The sequence below is a fragment of the Ostrinia furnacalis genome, unplaced genomic scaffold, assembly GCF_004193835.3.
Source record: "Ostrinia furnacalis isolate ACB-3 unplaced genomic scaffold, ASM419383v2 OfSCF0197, whole genome shotgun sequence".
Classification (NCBI taxonomy): Eukaryota; Metazoa; Arthropoda; class Insecta; order Lepidoptera; family Crambidae; genus Ostrinia; species Ostrinia furnacalis.
In genome coordinates this window covers 489,573-507,792 of record NW_021130436.1, presented here as the reverse complement: position 1 = coordinate 507,792, position 18,220 = coordinate 489,573, and the positions used below count along the sequence as shown (strand labels likewise).

Sequence of the window (18,220 nt, the reverse complement as noted above, 5' to 3'; positions counted from 1 at the left end):
TGAGTACTTTTTTCCGATTTTAATCTGTTTTTCTTTTTATTTAGAAGTTAACTGGACAAAAATATTTCTGTTTTAAAAAAATTGATCCGATATTATACAAATTCTACATTATATGTAGATTTTTCTTTTCTTATAAAAGCTTTTTCGAGGATATCGTAATCGAATAGGTAGACAAAAATTCCTAAATTTTCCCCAAATTACAGTCCCCCGTCCAGGTAAGGGCCGGCACACACTTGACCTACCATTGTCAACTAACAAAAGAGCCCACATTAGGCTGTGTACACAAGATCGCATTGTGAGGGTCGCTTCCGGGACATGTTGGCTCGGGGATATTTCTTGAGGTTAAATGTTTGAAGTATTTTGTAGAAGGTTTGCATATCGCTGGAAAGAGGACTCGTTTGGGAGAGGCAAAATGGGTACGTTCTGACGAACCGTGTATAACTGGAGATACACGCTCTACTAAGTGCGGTTCTTGAAAAATGTAGAGTACTCAGATGGATTCTCTAGTGGAGACTACGCAAGAAAACTTAGTGTGGTACGGTCCTCCTGCTTAATTTCAACGATTTCAGGTAGTTGTCGGTTGGATGAACAATTTAAATGATAGAAATAAGGCCCTAAGTCCAGTTTCCTGACTAAAATGGAAATAGGCTCCCTGAAATTCCTAATTCAGGATTCAGATTTCAGGCTCTCATCTTGAGATAACTTTGTCTAAAGTAACCAGTCACCTTTATTTGTTAAGAAGCATTATCCTTTCCTATATTCTTATAAAAATGTCGAATCGGCCCAGCCGTTCTCGAGTTTTAGTCAGACTAGCGAACAGCAATTCATTTTTATTTACATAGATGTCGGCAATATTACTATAGTTTATCTTCTTACTACTCGTAGTTCCAGTTCCAAAAATTAACACCTCATTCTCTTCCAGATAAAATCCGCAAGAAGTATGCGAACCTCGGTGACAGCGTGGTGGCGGTCAAGCTGGAGAGGACCCCTAAGGCGGGACTGGGACTGTCCCTGGCGGGACACCGGGACAGGAGCCGGATGGCAGTGTTTGTCTGTGGATTGCACCCGGCCGGTGCGGCTGCTAAGGCCTCGCCGCCGGTCAAAGTCGGAGATGAAATCTTGGAGGTAAGATACCTTCCTGATTCAATAATAATAGATCCACCCACAAGGTGAACCGATGAACTGATAAAGGTCGATGGAAGGCGCTGGATGCAGGCCGCTACCAACCGTGCGTTGTACCAAAGTCATTCGGGGAGGCCTATGTTCAGGCTATTTGTGAGACTTATTGATAGCATCGTGTTTCTTTTAGGTTATTGTTATTTTTAATGTAACTAAATAAGTACATAAAGTTAGGTAGCAAATGAACCTCAAAAACAATAAGTGCCGAGAGAAGCCTTAAGTAAAATCGCTTACAGTCGGCAAAGGTACAACAAAACAATCTTTTTCAGTAATGAACAATTGAACAATACTTTTCAATCACCGCCTTTGAGACGTCTACACTCTTTGAAGTTATAATTAGTCCGCTCAGTCATCAGCGGTGGAAACAATGATCCAGGCTATCAATGGAAACAGTCTGCCATTGATCTATCGTATATTATTTTTTCTTGTAAAAGCTTGGCTTTAGGGCTGCCTGGAAATTGAAAAAAAAAAAAATGTTTACTTTAATGATGAAATGTTAAATCGATATACTTATTTGAAGTTCAATAGTAAATTGACTAATGAAATAGTCGATTATGTGTTAATGAAATGTGCATTATCTTCTATACTTATAATAAATCTGTAGAGAGGTCAATTCTGTACATGAAATATATTTTCAAAATAACTATCAGGGGGTGATTAGTGATCGATACTGATGCCAAAAATGCAATCAGTAAAATTTTTGTCTGTCTGTCTGTCTGTCTGTCTGTCTGTCTGTCTGTCTGTCTGTATGTTCCTTATAGAAACAAAAACCACTTGACTGATTTTAACGAAACTTGGTACAATTATTCTTCATACTCCTGGGCAGGTTATAGGATACTTAGGAATTCCCACGGGAACGGGAATTAGCGGGAAAATCCTTTTGTACGAAAAATCTAAACCGCGTAAGATAGACTCTTGAAATTTGGCATGCAGGTACCTTAGTAAACTTAAAGCTTAGTTACAACAGGATATTGCAAAATTCTCACGGGAACGGGAGTTATCGGGAAAAAACATTTGTATGAAAAAATCTGAACCGCGTAAGATAGATGAAGGGGGGGTAGAACGAGATCCACGCGCACGAAGTCGCGGGCGGCCGCTAGTTGTTGAAATAAAAATCGGGTCAGGTAGGCATTGAACAATGAGCAATCGCTTCTCCTTTTTGCTAAAATAAAAATCAATCGTTTGATTTTATAATTCACTTAAACACTGATACGTTCTGGCTGCTACAGTGCAAAAAAACGTTTCGAGCGATTTACGTCCCAGCGTACAGTGCCCAGTTAAGTGGCCGCAATAAACTATCATCATCATCAGGTCATTAACGCCCATTTTCACAAACGAGTGAAGCAGCAAATCGAACGCACAGCGTTGAATAGAGCTCTGTGATTGGTTCGTATGTCACCGTGTGCGTCCACGCGCACTGTGAGAGCTCATAGTAATGTTTGTGAATACGGGCGTAAGTCTTCATTGCAAGTCATGCTATTTCAATTCACGAGAGGCAAATAGAGTGCCTCCTCTACCCTTACGAGTTGGGTATAAAGACCAATGTCCTCAAAATCACATTACAACATAAAGTAATTTTGACTATCAGCTACCAATTAAGCACAAAAACCTTTTTGGCACCCCTCGAGTTGGCCCATTTGGCGATGGAGCAATACTCTATTGTTATCGTCGATGAATCGGTGCGCAGACTCCGAAACATCAATTTTAAGGCCTCGTACACATCATATTATTACAGGAATAGTACAGGAATTTTGGCACATACAGGTCAGAATTAAAGGTGCTGCTTTTTTCATTTATCATCATCATCATCATCTCAGCCATAGGACGTCCACTGCTGGACATAGGCCTCCCCCAATGCTTTTCATGTTGCCCGGTTGGTAGCGGCTTGCGTCCAGCGCCTTCCTGCTACCTTTATGATGTCGTCGGTCCACCTTGTGGGTGGACGTCCCACGCTGCGTTTTACACACACATAGCCCTCTCCATAGCACGCTGTGTTTTTCATTCCTGGTTCAAATAAATTTATATTTGTCATGATTTTTTCTATCCACAACGAGGAAGCTTTTGGCTTGTATCACACCTGATGGTAAGTGATAATCAGGCCGAAGGTGGAAGCGATATGATATGATGATTATGCAATATGAGCCACCTTGAAAGCAAACGCGTTATTGTCTTTAATGTTAAGACCACTCCTATCCCGTAAAATTGACCCAAAATTAACTTCATAAAGTTTGTTTGTTAAAATAATTGCTCCTAATGAGTGCAATTGTTAAAAATAAGTGATAAAATCTTAATATTTACTCAAGACTACTTACCTACTTTAGTTGCTGTATTCCGATTAGAATTACGCTATCTTGTTTTATGCATGCATTCTCAAGAAGCAATTTTTATAATCGATCATCCAAAACAAAACTTGTATTCCCATCAAACTTGTGTCCATCGGTTCCGCTTATCTGGAAGCATCCAAGCTTTTTATTTATGGCTCTTTTACTGTCCAAACTTTACTACAGTGCGTCCGCACCGCAACATGGCGCCGCTCCAGAAAACAGTAGTAAAATGTACGATGACTGATTGCCGGACGGTTGTGAATGGCTGAATTGATCATCAATACTTGAGGAAATATTTCTATGCAGGTCCCACACCAGTGAGACATAGGTAGTGTGAAGCTACTGTGAGTATTTCTTCTTAGTTTGATAAAGATACAGGCCGCTACCAACCGGCCATTGTGGAAATCATTGGGGGAGGCCTATGTTTAGTAGTGGACGGCCTATGGCTGAAATGATGATGATGGTGATAATGAAAGATTCTAGTTTGTTAAAGGTAATCTATATTTCGGCGCAGGACCGGTCTTTGTGGAAATCCTTGGGGGAGACCTTTGTCCAGCAGTGGACGCGTCTTTCGGCTGAAACGAATGAATGTAGATTTGAAATCTAGAATGGATTGTCCAAAAGAAAGAAGATGGAAAAATAGAGTTTATTAGATATTTGATTCAAGAATACAATTCACAGCATCGTAAAATACATAAATCCGTCGAATCGACGTAAGCGGGACTCATTGCAAGCCACATAGATGAAGAAGAAGGAAAAGGGTTTTGCCAACATTAAAAAAATACAACAAATTAATACGTTATCGTCTATAAACCACTCATTGCTTAAAGAAGATCACCATCACTAATTTCACTCTCATCTGCTGCTGAAAAATGTTCTTGAAGCATCAGGTCCTAGCAATGCGCATTACCTATTAGATAGATTCGACTCGTGAATCGCTTGCTACTTTTTAATTCGATAGCTATGTAGTTGAATTTGTTGACTGGTCAAATTCTAGTTCCAGTCCTAGATGTTTGACTTGTCTGTCTAATGTTCAATCAGATAGAGAATTTTTTTTGGTTATTTTGCGTATATCACCAATTGTCTACAAGATCGATCGTGATAAAGCGTAAGCATGTTCACGTCACGCCTCTGGCTTCGCTCCAAGCGCTGACTAACAAAGTGTAGAGTGACGGATAGCTTAGGAGCACTGAATGAATTACACGCTGCGATAAAATTATCGCGAATATAAGTAACTATAGGCTGATTGATAGTCCGGTCACATGTAGAGGATGTTCTGCAAAGATGGTGTCGAGAATGTAATAATAATGACTCGCTGAAAATCAGTGTCCTGTCATGCTGACTGACGAGACAAGTTAAGGATAGCGTGTTGAGTGCTCATAAACAATTTTCATCACTCAAAAGTCACCACGTTACACTTGTTGAAAAATATGCTAACCAACCGCCACCAAGTTTCTTTTCTTAGAAGAGTTTTAGCACGGATCCTAATGATGTTAAAGTCCCTAGATTTCCCTAGACTCAGTGTTCCCCCAAAACACGACCCTAAAAGGTGTTTAAATATCGCGTAAGCAGTCTTTTGCTCGCAGTCACAAACCCTCGATGATTCAATTCGAATTTCGTGGAACGCTAATTCGATTCCCATCGAACGCTGGACTGTTGTGGTTAAGACACTCCTCACACAAGATATTTACGCCTGTATTTACATACATTACTATGAGGTCTCACAGTGCGCGTGGACGCACAGGGTGACACACGAACCAATCACAGATCTATTCAACGCTGTGCTTTCGATTTGCTGCTTCACTTAAGCAAACTTCTTTTGTGAATACGGGCGATAGCTTTCTTGGAGGAGATAACAGAGATATGATTGTTTATGACAGTTATTAATTAAAAATACTTCAAAGAATCGTAGAAAAAGTGGGTCACGATGATAGTTGACCCTAATAGGCTACGAACAAGCAGCTAATTGAATGGAGACGTCCAAGTAGCGGCGCCGACCGCAGGTGATTCAAGCACCAGCGCTGGCGCCGCGCCAAAAGTACTGGTACCCAGTGCTGGCCGGAGCGGGAGCGGGAGAATTTGCGATGGATCGCATTAATAAATTGACCCATCTTACCTAAGTCTGTCGCCATAACAACAATGTTAACAGCATTGTCGGGTTCCGGCAGTTAGAGGTAAGATAGCCAGTTCCTCCGTGGTTGAGGATTCCGGGTGAAGCTCGCTTCCACCTTCGGCCTGATCGTCACTTACCATCAGGTGAGATACAGACCAAGAGCTTCCTTGTTGTGGACAAAAAAAAACCCTAATATAAGGCAGTGTGGTTCTGGCAAAGTAGAATGTCTCACGTTTCTCGTTGGTGTCGAAAGAGGCGGCCAAGGAAGAAACATGTTAGCGTCCTAACCATAACATGTTTCTTCCTTTCCCGTCTAGCCAGTATTGATACTACCTAGACGGTCAAATCCTCCCTTTGCCTCTGGTAAATTAGAAACCATCAGATATTTGGAAATAATCGCGGGGTTAATTGACCCTAGTAGGCTGCAAAATGCAAAAAGTGTACTTCTGGCGGAATAGACGAAGACTATAGGCAGTTAACCCATTATGCCGCAGCAACAGCGGCATCTACCTTAGATTTATAAGCTGTGTAAAGACTTGTTTATATTACTCTTCCCGCTCCTCCGATAATTATGTATTGTAAAATGGAAAGAGGCATTGTGGTTCTGGTAGAGTAGAAAAAGACTACCCTTCACTCTTCCCGTAGATGTTGGAAACGACGATTTTGGTTTTCCCAACCCGTGCAACAGCATGGGAAGTCATCAATTCCTGGCTTTTGCCTCTGGTAAATTTAGAGACCGTCGTCCTTCTTTAGTGGGGACTAAATGACCCGATGATTATGAGGCTACAAACAAGCAGCTAATTGAATGGAGACGTCCAAGTAGCGGCGCCGACCGCAGGTGATCCGAGCACCAGCGTTGGCGCCGCGCCAGAAACGCTATTGCCCAGTGCTGGCCGGAGCGGGAGCGGGTGTAGCCGCAGTTAGGGATTCTTTAATGATTGTTATTTAAAAAAACGGCAGAATAGGCTAAATAACTGTAGAAATATGCGAACATCAGGCCTCCCAACCCCTCTGGCCAGTGTTAAATCCTTTTTTGTCTTTGGTAAATTAGAAAGACGATCCTTTCTACGAATGACGATGAATCATCATCATCATCATCATCATCTTAGCCTTAGGACGTCCACTGCTGAACATAGGCCTCCCCCAATGCTTTCCATGTTACCCGGTTGGTAGCGGCTTGCATCCAGTGCTTTCCTGCGACCTTTATGATGTCGTCGGTCCACCTTGTGGGCTAAATTACCTGATGATAATGGTTGGAGTAATGCGAATTCTCCAACCCGTCTCTTTTCCTCTTCATCCCGTCTGGTCAACGTGGGGGAGTGTAGGTCAAATTCTGCCTTTTGCATGTGGTAAAAGATCACTAACTCAGCGTTGTCACCTTTACCTTTACATACATATAGGATATGAGAAGTGATATTTTGTGTAGGTAAACAGGTCCAGTCTAGTAGAGTACATATCCGCGTAATAGCATTTTCAATTTCAACCCTAAAAGGTCGTTTTATTTCTTCCCCGCTCCGCTTCCCACCATCTTCTCTCCCATAATTGGCTCGGAAACAAACTATTCCACATTACGTTCGTTTTGATTGAAACATAACTCTCTGGGCAATGCGCCTTCCTGCCAAAACCTCGCCACCCAGATTCGGACCGTTACTCAACGGAGTAGAACTCATTATTTAGTGGAGCATACGGATAAGGTGCTTTGTTATGCATGCCAGTGCTTTCGTTATTGTTTAAGATTAGGAAATCGGATTCCGAAAATGTTTCTGGATGGATATTTGGTTTGAATGAGTTATTTGATATATTTCTATTTGTCTTAAGAATGATAAATCTTTGCAAAACCTATCAGACTGCCCGAAACTACTCAAACAGAACCAACTATTGGTAAAAATAAGTATGCCTAAGCAGAAATAGGGTGAAAAATTCCTTGCCTTGAACGGAATTTCTTTCATGAGGAGTTCGGGGTTTTGTTCCCGGTTGAGATATGAAAATAACAAAAATTTTTTGTGTAGTTTCAACGTTGTTTAGATTAGGAAATTTACTGTGTTTAATTTGAAGCTGATTGCGTGAAAAACAAATAACAAGTTATTGTGCTTTTGAAATATTTGCAGTTCTTCTGATGCTATTATATTTCATGTGAAACAGTACCATAACATCCATAAGTCCATTGCTTCTGTTTCATCAACAGCCCTTTACAGTCCACTGCTGTACTTTGAGCCTCCTCCACTATAGTGGAGGGTTTTGCCATAATCCCTACGCTTGGCAGGCGGGTTACTGCCCGTTCTCTGTTTGATGTGCAGTCCCTAAGTCGCCTCTTACGACACCCGCGGGTAGAGCAGGGGTTGGTGACAAATGTATTCTACTCTGCCGTCACCACACGGCTTATGGTTTCTTTTATTTCAAAAACACTTTGATATTTAATTTGTATTTTTCTTGTTACCAGGTGAACGGCATAGTCCTGCACGGGAGGTGCCACCTTAACGCGTCTGCCATCATCAAGGGNCATAAAGTACTTTTGACTATCAGCCACCAATTAAGCACAAAAACCTTTTTGGCACCCCTCGAGTTGTCCCATTTGGCGATGGAGCAATACTCTATTGTTATCGTCGATGAATCGGTGCGCAGACTCCGAAACGTCAATTTTAAGGCCTCGTACACATTAGATAGTTTTTTTTTAAGATTATTAGCAATTTGTATTGCCCAAATCTCCACTGTCCTGTCCACTGCTGGACAAAGGCCTCCCCCAAGGATTTCCACAAAGACCGGTCCGGCGCCGCTCGCATCCAGACACCTCCCTCGACCTTTACCAGATCGTCAGTCCACTTAGTTGTTACACAAAGTTGTTATAATTGTAAAAGAAAAAAATCATAACCCTCTTTCTGGCGCAGTCGGGCAGCATTCCCAAGAAGCATTTTTTATAATCGATCATCCAAAACAAAACTTGTATTCCCATCAAACTTGTGTCCATTGGTTCCGCTTATCTGGAAGCATCCAAGCTTTTTATTTATGGCTCTTTTACTGTCCAAACTTTACTACAGTGCGTCCGCACCGCAACATGGCGCCGCTCCAGAAAACAGTAGTAAAATGTACGATGACTGATTGCCGGACGGTTGTGAATGGCTGAGTTGATCTATCAATACTTGAGGAAATATATCTATGCAGGTGTGGGACACAGTGAGATATAGTGTGAAGCTACTGTGGGTATTTCTTCTTAGTTTGATAAAGATACAAGCCGCTACCAACCGGCCATTGTTGAAATCATTGGGAGAGGCCTATGTTTAGTAGTGGACGGCCTATGGCTGAAATGATGATGATGATGAAAGACACTATTTTGATAAAGGTAATCTAGATTTGTAATCTAGAATGGATTGTCAAAAAAAAGAAGATGAAAAAATTAAGTTTATTTGATTCAAGAATACAATTCACAGCTTCGTAAAATACATAAAACCGTCGAATCGACGTACGCGGGGACTCATTGCAAGTCACTTGATAGATGAAGAAGAAGGAAAAGGGTTTTGCCAACATTAAAAAAATACAACAAATTAATTCGTCATCGTCTATGAACCACTCATTGCTTTAAGATCACCATCACTTCTACAACACTCTCATCTGCTGCTGAAAAAAGTTCTTGAAGCATCAGGTCCTAGCAATGCGCATTAGATAGATTCGACTCGTGAATCGCTTGCTACTTTTTAATTCGATAGCTACGCAGCTGAATTTGTTGACTGGTCAAATTCTAGTTCCAGTCCTAGATGCTTAACTTGTCTGTCTAATGTTCAATCAGATAGAGAATTTTTTTTGGTTATTTTGCGTATATCACCAATATTGTCTACAAGATCGATCGTGATAAAGCGTAAGCATGTTCACGTCACGCCTCTGGCTTCGCTCCAAGCGCTGACTAACAAAGTGTAGAGTGACGGATAGCTTAGGAGCACTGAATGAATTACACGCTGCGATAAAATTATCGCGAAAATAAGTAACTATAGGCTGATTGATAGTCCGGTCACATACAGGATGTTCTGCAAAGATGGTCTCGAGAATGTAATAATAATGACTCGCTGAAAATCAGTGTCCTGTCATGCTGACAAGACAAGTTTATGGATAGCATGTCGAGTGTTCATAAACAATGTTCATCACTCAAAACTCATAACGTTACTGAAAAAACTGTTGTTGAAAAATATGCTACGCAACCATGAACAAGTTTCTTTTCTTAGAAGAGTTTTAGCACTGATCCTAATGATGTTAAATTCCCTAGATTTCCCTAGACACAGTGTTCCCCCAAAACACGACCCTAAAAGGTGTTTAAATATCGCATAAACAGTCTTTTGCTCGCAGTCTCACACAAACCCTTGATGATTCAATTCGAATTTCATGGAACGCTAATTCGATCTCCGTCGAACGCTGGACTGTTGTGGTTAAGCCACTCCTGCACAAGATATTTACGCCCGTATTCACATACATTACTATGAGGTCTCACAGTGCGCGTGGACTCATAGGATGACATATGAACCAATCACAGATGTTTATTCAACGCTGTGCGTTAGATTTGCTGCTTCACTTAAGCAAGCATCGTTTGTGAATACGGGCGTTAGCTTACTTGGCGGAGATAACAGAGATTATTAATGATTTGTTTACGATATACTAATTAAAAATACTTCAAAGAATCGCAGAAAAAGTGGGTCACGATGATAGTTGACCCTAATAGGCTACAAACAAGCAGCTAATTGAATGGAGATGTCCAAGTAACGGCGCCGACCGCAGGTGATTCGAGCACCAGCGCTGGCGCCGCGCCAGGAACGCTGGTGCCCAGTGCTGGCCGGAGCGGGAGCGGGAGAATTTGCGAAGGATCGCAGTAATAAATTGACCCATCTTACCTAAGTCTGTCGCCATAACAACAATGTTAAAAGCATTGTTGGGTTCCGGCAGTTAGAGGTAAGATAGCCAGTTCTTCCGTGGTTGAGGATTTCGGGTGAAGCTCGCTTCCACCTTCGGCCTGATCGTCACTTACCATCAGGTGAGATACAGGGAAAGAGCTTCCTCGTTGTGGATAAAAAAACCCTAAAATAAGGCAGTGCGGTTCTAGAAAAGTGGAATGTCTCACTTTTCTCGTTGGTGTCGAAAGAAGCGACAAGGAAGAAACATGTTAGCGTCCCAACCATAACATGTTTCTCCCTTTCCCGTCTAGCCAGCATTGATACTACCTAGACGGTCAAATTCTACCTTTGCTTCTGGTAAATTAGAGACCATCAGATATTTGGAAATAATCGCGGGGTTAATTGACCCTAGTAGGCTGCAAAATGCAAAAAGTGTATTTCTGGCGGAATAGACCCTTAAGAAGTTAACCCATTATACCGCAGCAACAGCGGCATCTCCCTTGGATTTGTAAGCTGCTGTGTAGAGGCTTGTGTATCTTCCCGCTCCTCCGATAACTATGTATTGTAAAATGGAAAAAGGCAGTATGGTTCTGGCAGGATAGAACAGGACTGTTCTATCCTGCCAGAACCACACTGCCTGTCCTGTGGTAATCAAGGTGGGTCCGCACAGCGGATAAACTGAGCATAGGTGGACTTCGGGTTAAGGTTCGCTACACCGGCAACTCACCTATGCTCAGAAAGAAGGACACTGGTGGATTTTTAGAGGGTAGGCCCCCCTGCCTGGAGGGGAGAGCCCCACATAACCCGTCGCCTGACCACAGCGGCGGGTATGCAGCTCAATGCATTTTTACCACCTAAAAAAAAAGGATAGAACAGGACTACCCTTGCTCTTTCCGTAGATGTTGGAAGCGACGATTTCGGTTTTCCCAACCCGTCTAACCAGCATGAGAAGTCTTGGTCAAATCCTCCCTTTTGCCTCTAGTAAATTAGACACAGTCGTCCTACTGCAGTGTAGGCTAAATGACCTGACGATGATGAGGCTACAAACAAGCAGCTAATTGAATGAAGTCGTCCAAGTAGCGGCGCCGACCGCAGGTGATCCAAGCACCAGCGCTGGCGCCGCGCCAGGAACGCTGGTGCCCAGTGCTGGGCGGAGCGGGAGCGGGTGTAGCCGCAGTTAGGGATTCTTTAATGATTGTTATTGAAAAAAATACATCAGAATTGGCTGCAAATAACCGCGTGAATCTTGCAGAGACTGTGAGGGTGGTCCCGTGAGTATGATAGAGGTAACCAAAGGATAAATATGCGAACATCAGGACTCCCAACCCCTCTGACCAGTGTCAAATCCTCCATTTTGCCTGTGGTAAATTAGAGAGGGTCATCCTCCTTTAGTGGAGACTGACTGATGATGACATCAGGTCAGGTAGTCTGGTAGGTTGGAGTAAAATGTCAGGCCGTTTTCAACCCGTCTGGTCAACGTGAGGAGGTCAAATTCTGCCTTTTGCATGTGATAAAAGGTCACCAACTCAGCGTTAAACGTAGTATGTCACTTACTGTAACTTTACCACTAGATAGGATATAAGGACTGATATTATGTGTAAGTAAATAGGTCGTCTAGTAGAGTACATATCCGCGTAATAGCATTTTCACTCTCACCCCTAAAAGGTCGTTTTATTTCTTCCCCGCTCCGCTTCCCACCGTCACTTCTCCCATAATTGGCTCGGAAACAAACTATTCCACATTACGTTCGTTTTGATTGAAACATAACTCTCTGGGCAATGCGCCTTCCTGCCAAAACTCCAACACCCGAATTCGGACCGTTACTCAACGGAGTAGAACTCATTATAAAGTGGAGCATACGGATAAGGTGCTTTGTTATGCATGCCAGTGCTTTCGTTATTGTTTAAGATTAGGAAATCGGATTTCGACAATGTTTCTGGATGGATATTTGGTTTGAATGAGTTATGAGAAATAATATTTATCTTAGGAATGATAAATCTTTGCAAAACCTATCAGTCTGCCCGAAATTATTGGCCTACTGAAATATTGATAAGCAGAAATGGGGTGAAAAATTTCTTGCCTTTTTGGCAGAAAGGCAATTTCTTTCATGAGGAGTTCGGGGTTTTGTTCCCAAATGAGACATGAAAATTGCAAATGTTTTGTATTGGTTCCTACGTTGTTTAGATTAGGACATCATTATCCTTATTTTGAGCTAATTTCCTAAAAAACAAATAATTTATAATACTTATGTACTTAAAACTGTGCTTTTGAAATACTTACAGTTCTTCTGTTGCTATTATATTTCATGTGAAACAGTACCATAACATCCGTAAGTCCGTTGCTTCCTTTTCATTATCATCATCAACAGCCCCTTACAGTCCACTGCTGGACTACGAGCCTTCTCCAATATAGTGGAGGGTTTTGCCATAATCCCTACGCTTGGCAGGCGGGTTGGAGATCGCAGTTTAAAAAATGTATGGTTTTCAGAGAGCGCGGCTGCCCGTTCTCTGTTTGATGTATAGTCTCTAAGTCGCCTCTTACGACACCCGCGGGAAGAGTAGGGGTTGGTGACAAATGTATTCTACTCTGCCGTCACCACACGGCTTATGATTCCTTTTATTAGAAAAATAGGTACTTTGATATTAATAATGTTTTATTATTATTACCAGGTGAACGGCATAGTCCTGCACGGGAGGTGCCACCTTAACGCGTCTGCCATCATCAAGGGCCTGATCGGGCCCGTCTTCAAGATCATACTGCTGAGGTAAGAGTCATGAAAAAAACACTGATATTTAACTATAGCCTAAACACAGTTGGCAGCCATCTTCTTAGATTGATAATAGGGATGTTTCCTGGGTAAAAAAGCAAAAGTTCGTCAATTAACTTATTAAAAAATACTCGAGACGTATTTTTAACTTTTTCTAACTCATGATTTAAAGAGATAAAGCGCGCCAAAGTTCAAAAGAAGAGACCCGTGACGTCAATGAGTGCTTAAAAATGCAGCACTGTGACGTCACGTGGAACTTCAACTTTGTAATTATTTGTATGTGTGACAATTAAAAGTAACGAGTCCAATATTTTTTGATAATATTGACGGACTATTTTTTTTTTAAGAAACTAGCTTTCTTAAATTACGATCTATCACAAAATTATTTCTTCTTTATAGCCACTTCAATATTTTTTGCGACAAATACAAAGCTTACAAGAGTTCTTTAACAAGGAACTACATTTTCGCCCACGTTATTGAACAACGAACTTTCTGATCGCCACACACACTCACACATAACATCTGAAGCTTAACAAGAATTGTCACAAAAGCTTCACATCTCGAAGGTTCCGGTAAATTGTAAGAAATAGAACCTCTTTCGCCCTCAATTACTGATAACAATCTTGGAACGTGTCGGTTTCAAAGTAACCGGATTAGATATTCCAATTGCTCGTGTGTGTTTGAAACGGGAATGAAATTCAGGTAAAACAATAAATAAAGCAGGCATACGGTAGAGTGTTATAAGAAAATTGGGGATTTTTTTTTACGAAATTAAACAATTTCGGAAGTTAAACAATTTGAAAGTCATGAAATTCACAACTAAATGCAGGGCACTGCAAGAGTAGTAGAGATTAATTAAATGAGCTGTGTTAGTGATGATGCTCTTACAAAGTAAAATCCAAATGCTCTTTTGTAACCCATTATGTCGTAGTTTAATATTGAAGTGAAAAAGAAGATTTTATTTAATTAACCTTAAGGTAACAATGAAAAAACGTTTCCTTGTGATCAGTCAATACAAGAAAAAGAATACAGTCGAATTGAGAACTTAAAAAATCTTGATTAATCACGAAATCTTAGAAAGCAAAACACCTACAAACTTGTTTGGCAGGTAGGTTCCAAGGTAGATATGGTGTAAATCGGGATCCGCGCATACGAAGTCGTGGGCGGCCGCTAGTGTTTTTTAAATACAAGTTAGTGCTAAATGTAATTTATTAATTCGTTATTATTGTTTCAGGAGAAAGTCTGCGTTAGAAGATGTAGCAGTAAAACCTCTCAACCCCTCACAGTTCCCAGTCGCTTTGGAGGAAGAGGTAAGTCAAATCTATAATATGTAACTATACTAATACTAATATCATAAAGCTAAAGAGTTTGTTTGTTTGAACGCGCTGATCTCAGAAACTACTGGACCTATTTTAAAAATCCTTTCACCGTTGGATATGTGTGATCCCTGAGTGCTATAGGCTTCATTGTAGGTACCAAACGCGAAACCGGGACTGAATGCTAGTGAATTTATATCGAGAAAGCTTTTTCTACCTTTTGGAAGGCGTCGCCTTGGGCGATAAGACCGACATATTTTTACAACATTTTTCAAGCTGTTTTATTTTAAACTTAAAAAAAAGTGTTTATCTATGGCTCTTATGCCGAAGCATTTCCGGAGGAACATAAATAATACATGATTTTCTACTTGAAAACTCTCTTATACTTCAGGTGCAAAGGATGCCTCAGTCGGATTTTTTGAAGTGCCAAAATGTTGATAATTAAATTAACAAAATACCATAAAAAATATAATCATATTATTATCAAAGAATATGGTTAGATCAAAGCAAAATACATAATTGACATCAACATTGCAAATACTGATGGCATTATTTTCGTTCCACATATTTGCTTTACAAACTTTTATAGGCGTTCACTTATCTACGAAGAGTTTTGTCTCTACAATTTAGTTTCGTTGATTGTCAATTGTTTTTTTCTTAATATCTCTTGGTATAATAGGTAATTTCTATAGTTTGGTTAGCATTCGAGCTGTAGATCCTGGTTACATAGAAATTATAGAGGTGGGAATCATTCTGATTGATAATACCTAGACTAGTGAGTCGCGGTGGCTTCGCCCGTTTGACCAATTAAATTATCAGGCTTAATTAGACATTGACATAGTAATATGCAGTTAATGTCCTTCGGAAATAACGTAATTTTTTGATGGTGAAAAACTTTTCAAACGCTTATAGTGAAATTAGAAAAAAGCCTCTACATACATACACAATAACCCAATAATTCTCACTCTCGCTATAAAAGACTTTGTTTTGAATAACAATTATGGTGGTTGTATTTATTTTATGTTTTAGGTATACATTTGGATTTGTTTTATTTAAGTTTTATAAACATCTAGTATGATTAATTTCGATTGAAGTAGGTACTTACCTAAATAATTATAAATTTCGTAACACAAAATTGTCTGTACATAGAGCTAGACAATGTATGAATTCAGTCATAACAGAAACGTAAGAATAATAACCTTTGAACTATCAGAAAAGATCAGTCTTTTTCTTTCTTTTCATGTTATATTTTATAGCCTTGCATTTATTACTGTAGCATCATTTTTAAATGCATAAAATTAGCGATTCTTCTTAGCCGAATCAAGGACCTGTATCAATATACCAAAGTTATTCGAAAAAACATACTATACATATGAGTTTGCTATGTATGTTTATTATTAGTGCCCGGTGACCTTGTCGGCAACATCTTCCGTCTCCCTCGCACTTACCACACATCTATACCCCATGATTTCAATACGATTTTCCTACGCACAATCATATAAAGGAATGTAACCTCTAAAATTATAGATGTAAAGTTTATATTACATCGCTTCAACAATTTTCAGTGTTTATCATTATGAATCGAACAATAGTGTGTAAGTCCTTCGGATGTTTTATTGAATTATCAATTTTATAAACGGTGGATACGATTCATTTTACATTTGGCTGTATGTTAACATACACAGTTGTGTTTCGTATGTGTTTTGTGTATGTTATCTCTCATTTATAATGTCATATTACCAACTGTTTTTGTAGTTCGCGTATGTGTGAAAACGGAATCGGACGTGTTTGCATATTCTTTTTTATTTAGGTGATAAATCCATTAAATCCAGCTAAAGCTGGATATTTGGAACTGTGATAATAGTGTTTGGTGTAGAGTCACATTGTGAACGGTTGTGATAGTAGTTAACAGTGATTGTAACCTTTAGTTAGTGGTTATTTTGACAAGTTTAAGGTGAAAAGACGTTAAGTTATGCCGTGTTTGAAAAAACGTTTGTAACACTGAATTAATTGCGTATCTCAGAGTTTGCACTTAGGTGTCTGATGATAGATTTGTACCTAAGTAGCTATTTTAAATTGTATGTAAGTAAGTTCGTAGGTTTGAGTAAATTAACTAAATACCTCCATTATGCAAACAGAATATTGCATAATTAATATTATAAAAATAACTTGAATACCTGCGTCATTATTTTTCAAATTGAATATTAACTTAGTACTTTACGTAACAGTTATGTTAGGTATGTACTATTGAACTTGACTTTTTAACGTCATGATAAATCTTAAAAAGAGGTATGTGTGAGTAGGTATTTTCTGACAAATCTTGTACCGTTTTTAAAAATATCTGCACTCGCCGTAGGGATTGCAATCAAGACTTAACTCATTATAAAAAAAATAAAGATACAGTAGTCCAATTCATAGGTAGGTACTGTCAAAATTTACAGTGGCTTGGCTACCTCAACATGAAAGAACTACATGCTATTGAGTCCTAATACATAATGTAACGGATAAGTTATTATTTACTTTTGAAAATGAAAAAATAGATTTCATTGTTTTTTATCTTCATAAATTATCTCATGAAAACTGTAATAACTCAAAATTCATTTTATTTTCGCAAGTAGGCTTTTAAAAAGCACTTTACACGTCCCATTAACCCTACCACTGCTTTGGGACAATAAATGGGCCAGTGCTGAAAAGAAGCAGCGCAAGAAACTCAGTTACTATATTGTCAGTCTCTTTTCAAGGGTAAAGAAGGTATTAGGTATATTTTTTTTACTTTAGTATAGCATGCATTTCCCGGTCCACTTACAAGGTGGACCGACGACCTGATAAAAGTAGCAGGAAGGCGCTGGATGCAGGCCGCTGCCAACCGTCCAATGTGGAAGTCATTGGGGGAGGCCTATGTTCAGCAGTGGACGTCCTATGGCTGAAATGATGATGATAGCATGGATTAGATACCTCAATTACGCGTATTATTTACTTATTTAGATTTCTGATCCCAACACTGTTCAATTTTCCTACGGGACTGCCCAAATAGTCACTCGTTGTTTTTCTGCGGTCAAGGTGTTAGTCTTATAGTAGGGAAGAGATGTGGGATTAATCTTAATCATTCCAAGTAAATCCATCATTAAATACCTAATCAGTATAGGCTATGACTAAAGTCTTCTACCTAGGGATGTGGCATTAATTACTACAACCGTGTGATTGAAGAAGAACAATTAATTTTGATGTCCTTTATTATAAAATACTTCTAAAAAGAACTTTCAAGAAGGTTATTATTGACTGTAGATATATTAAAATTTGACAATTGTTTTTTTTTATTTTTGCGTTTTTTTTATATTTATTTTTGTAGACTCCAGTGACTAATCTATTATTTGAAAACTTTTTTCAGTCTCTTTTATTATTGTTTGAAATTTTTTATGAGTTTGAAAAAAATACAAATGGAAAATCCTGAAAAGTTTCTATGTACCTAGTTAAAATTCAAGAATACCAAAGAAAATTACAATAAGGCAACATTAACGAACTTTCAAGAAGGTTATTATTGACTGTAGATAATTAAAATTTGACAATTGTTTTTTTTTTATTTTTGCAGTTTTTTTTATATTTATTTTTGTAGACTCCAGTGACTAAACTATTATTTGAAAACTTTTTTC

General features: G+C 39.4%; 1 protein-coding gene across 1 annotated transcript in view; it reads left to right on the top strand.

Moving 5' to 3' along the window:
• LOC114355264 (inactivation-no-after-potential D protein) overlaps nt 1-18,220 on the top strand; it is an 83,636-nt gene that overhangs the window by 27,852 nt on the left and 37,564 nt on the right. The window contains exons 3-5 of the mRNA XM_028308011.1: nt 923-1,125; nt 13,157-13,251; nt 14,489-14,564. Of these exons, the coding sequence (XP_028163812.1) occupies nt 923-1,125; nt 13,157-13,251; nt 14,489-14,564 (374 nt within the window). The remainder of the gene's footprint in view (nt 1-922; nt 1,126-13,156; nt 13,252-14,488; nt 14,565-18,220) is intronic.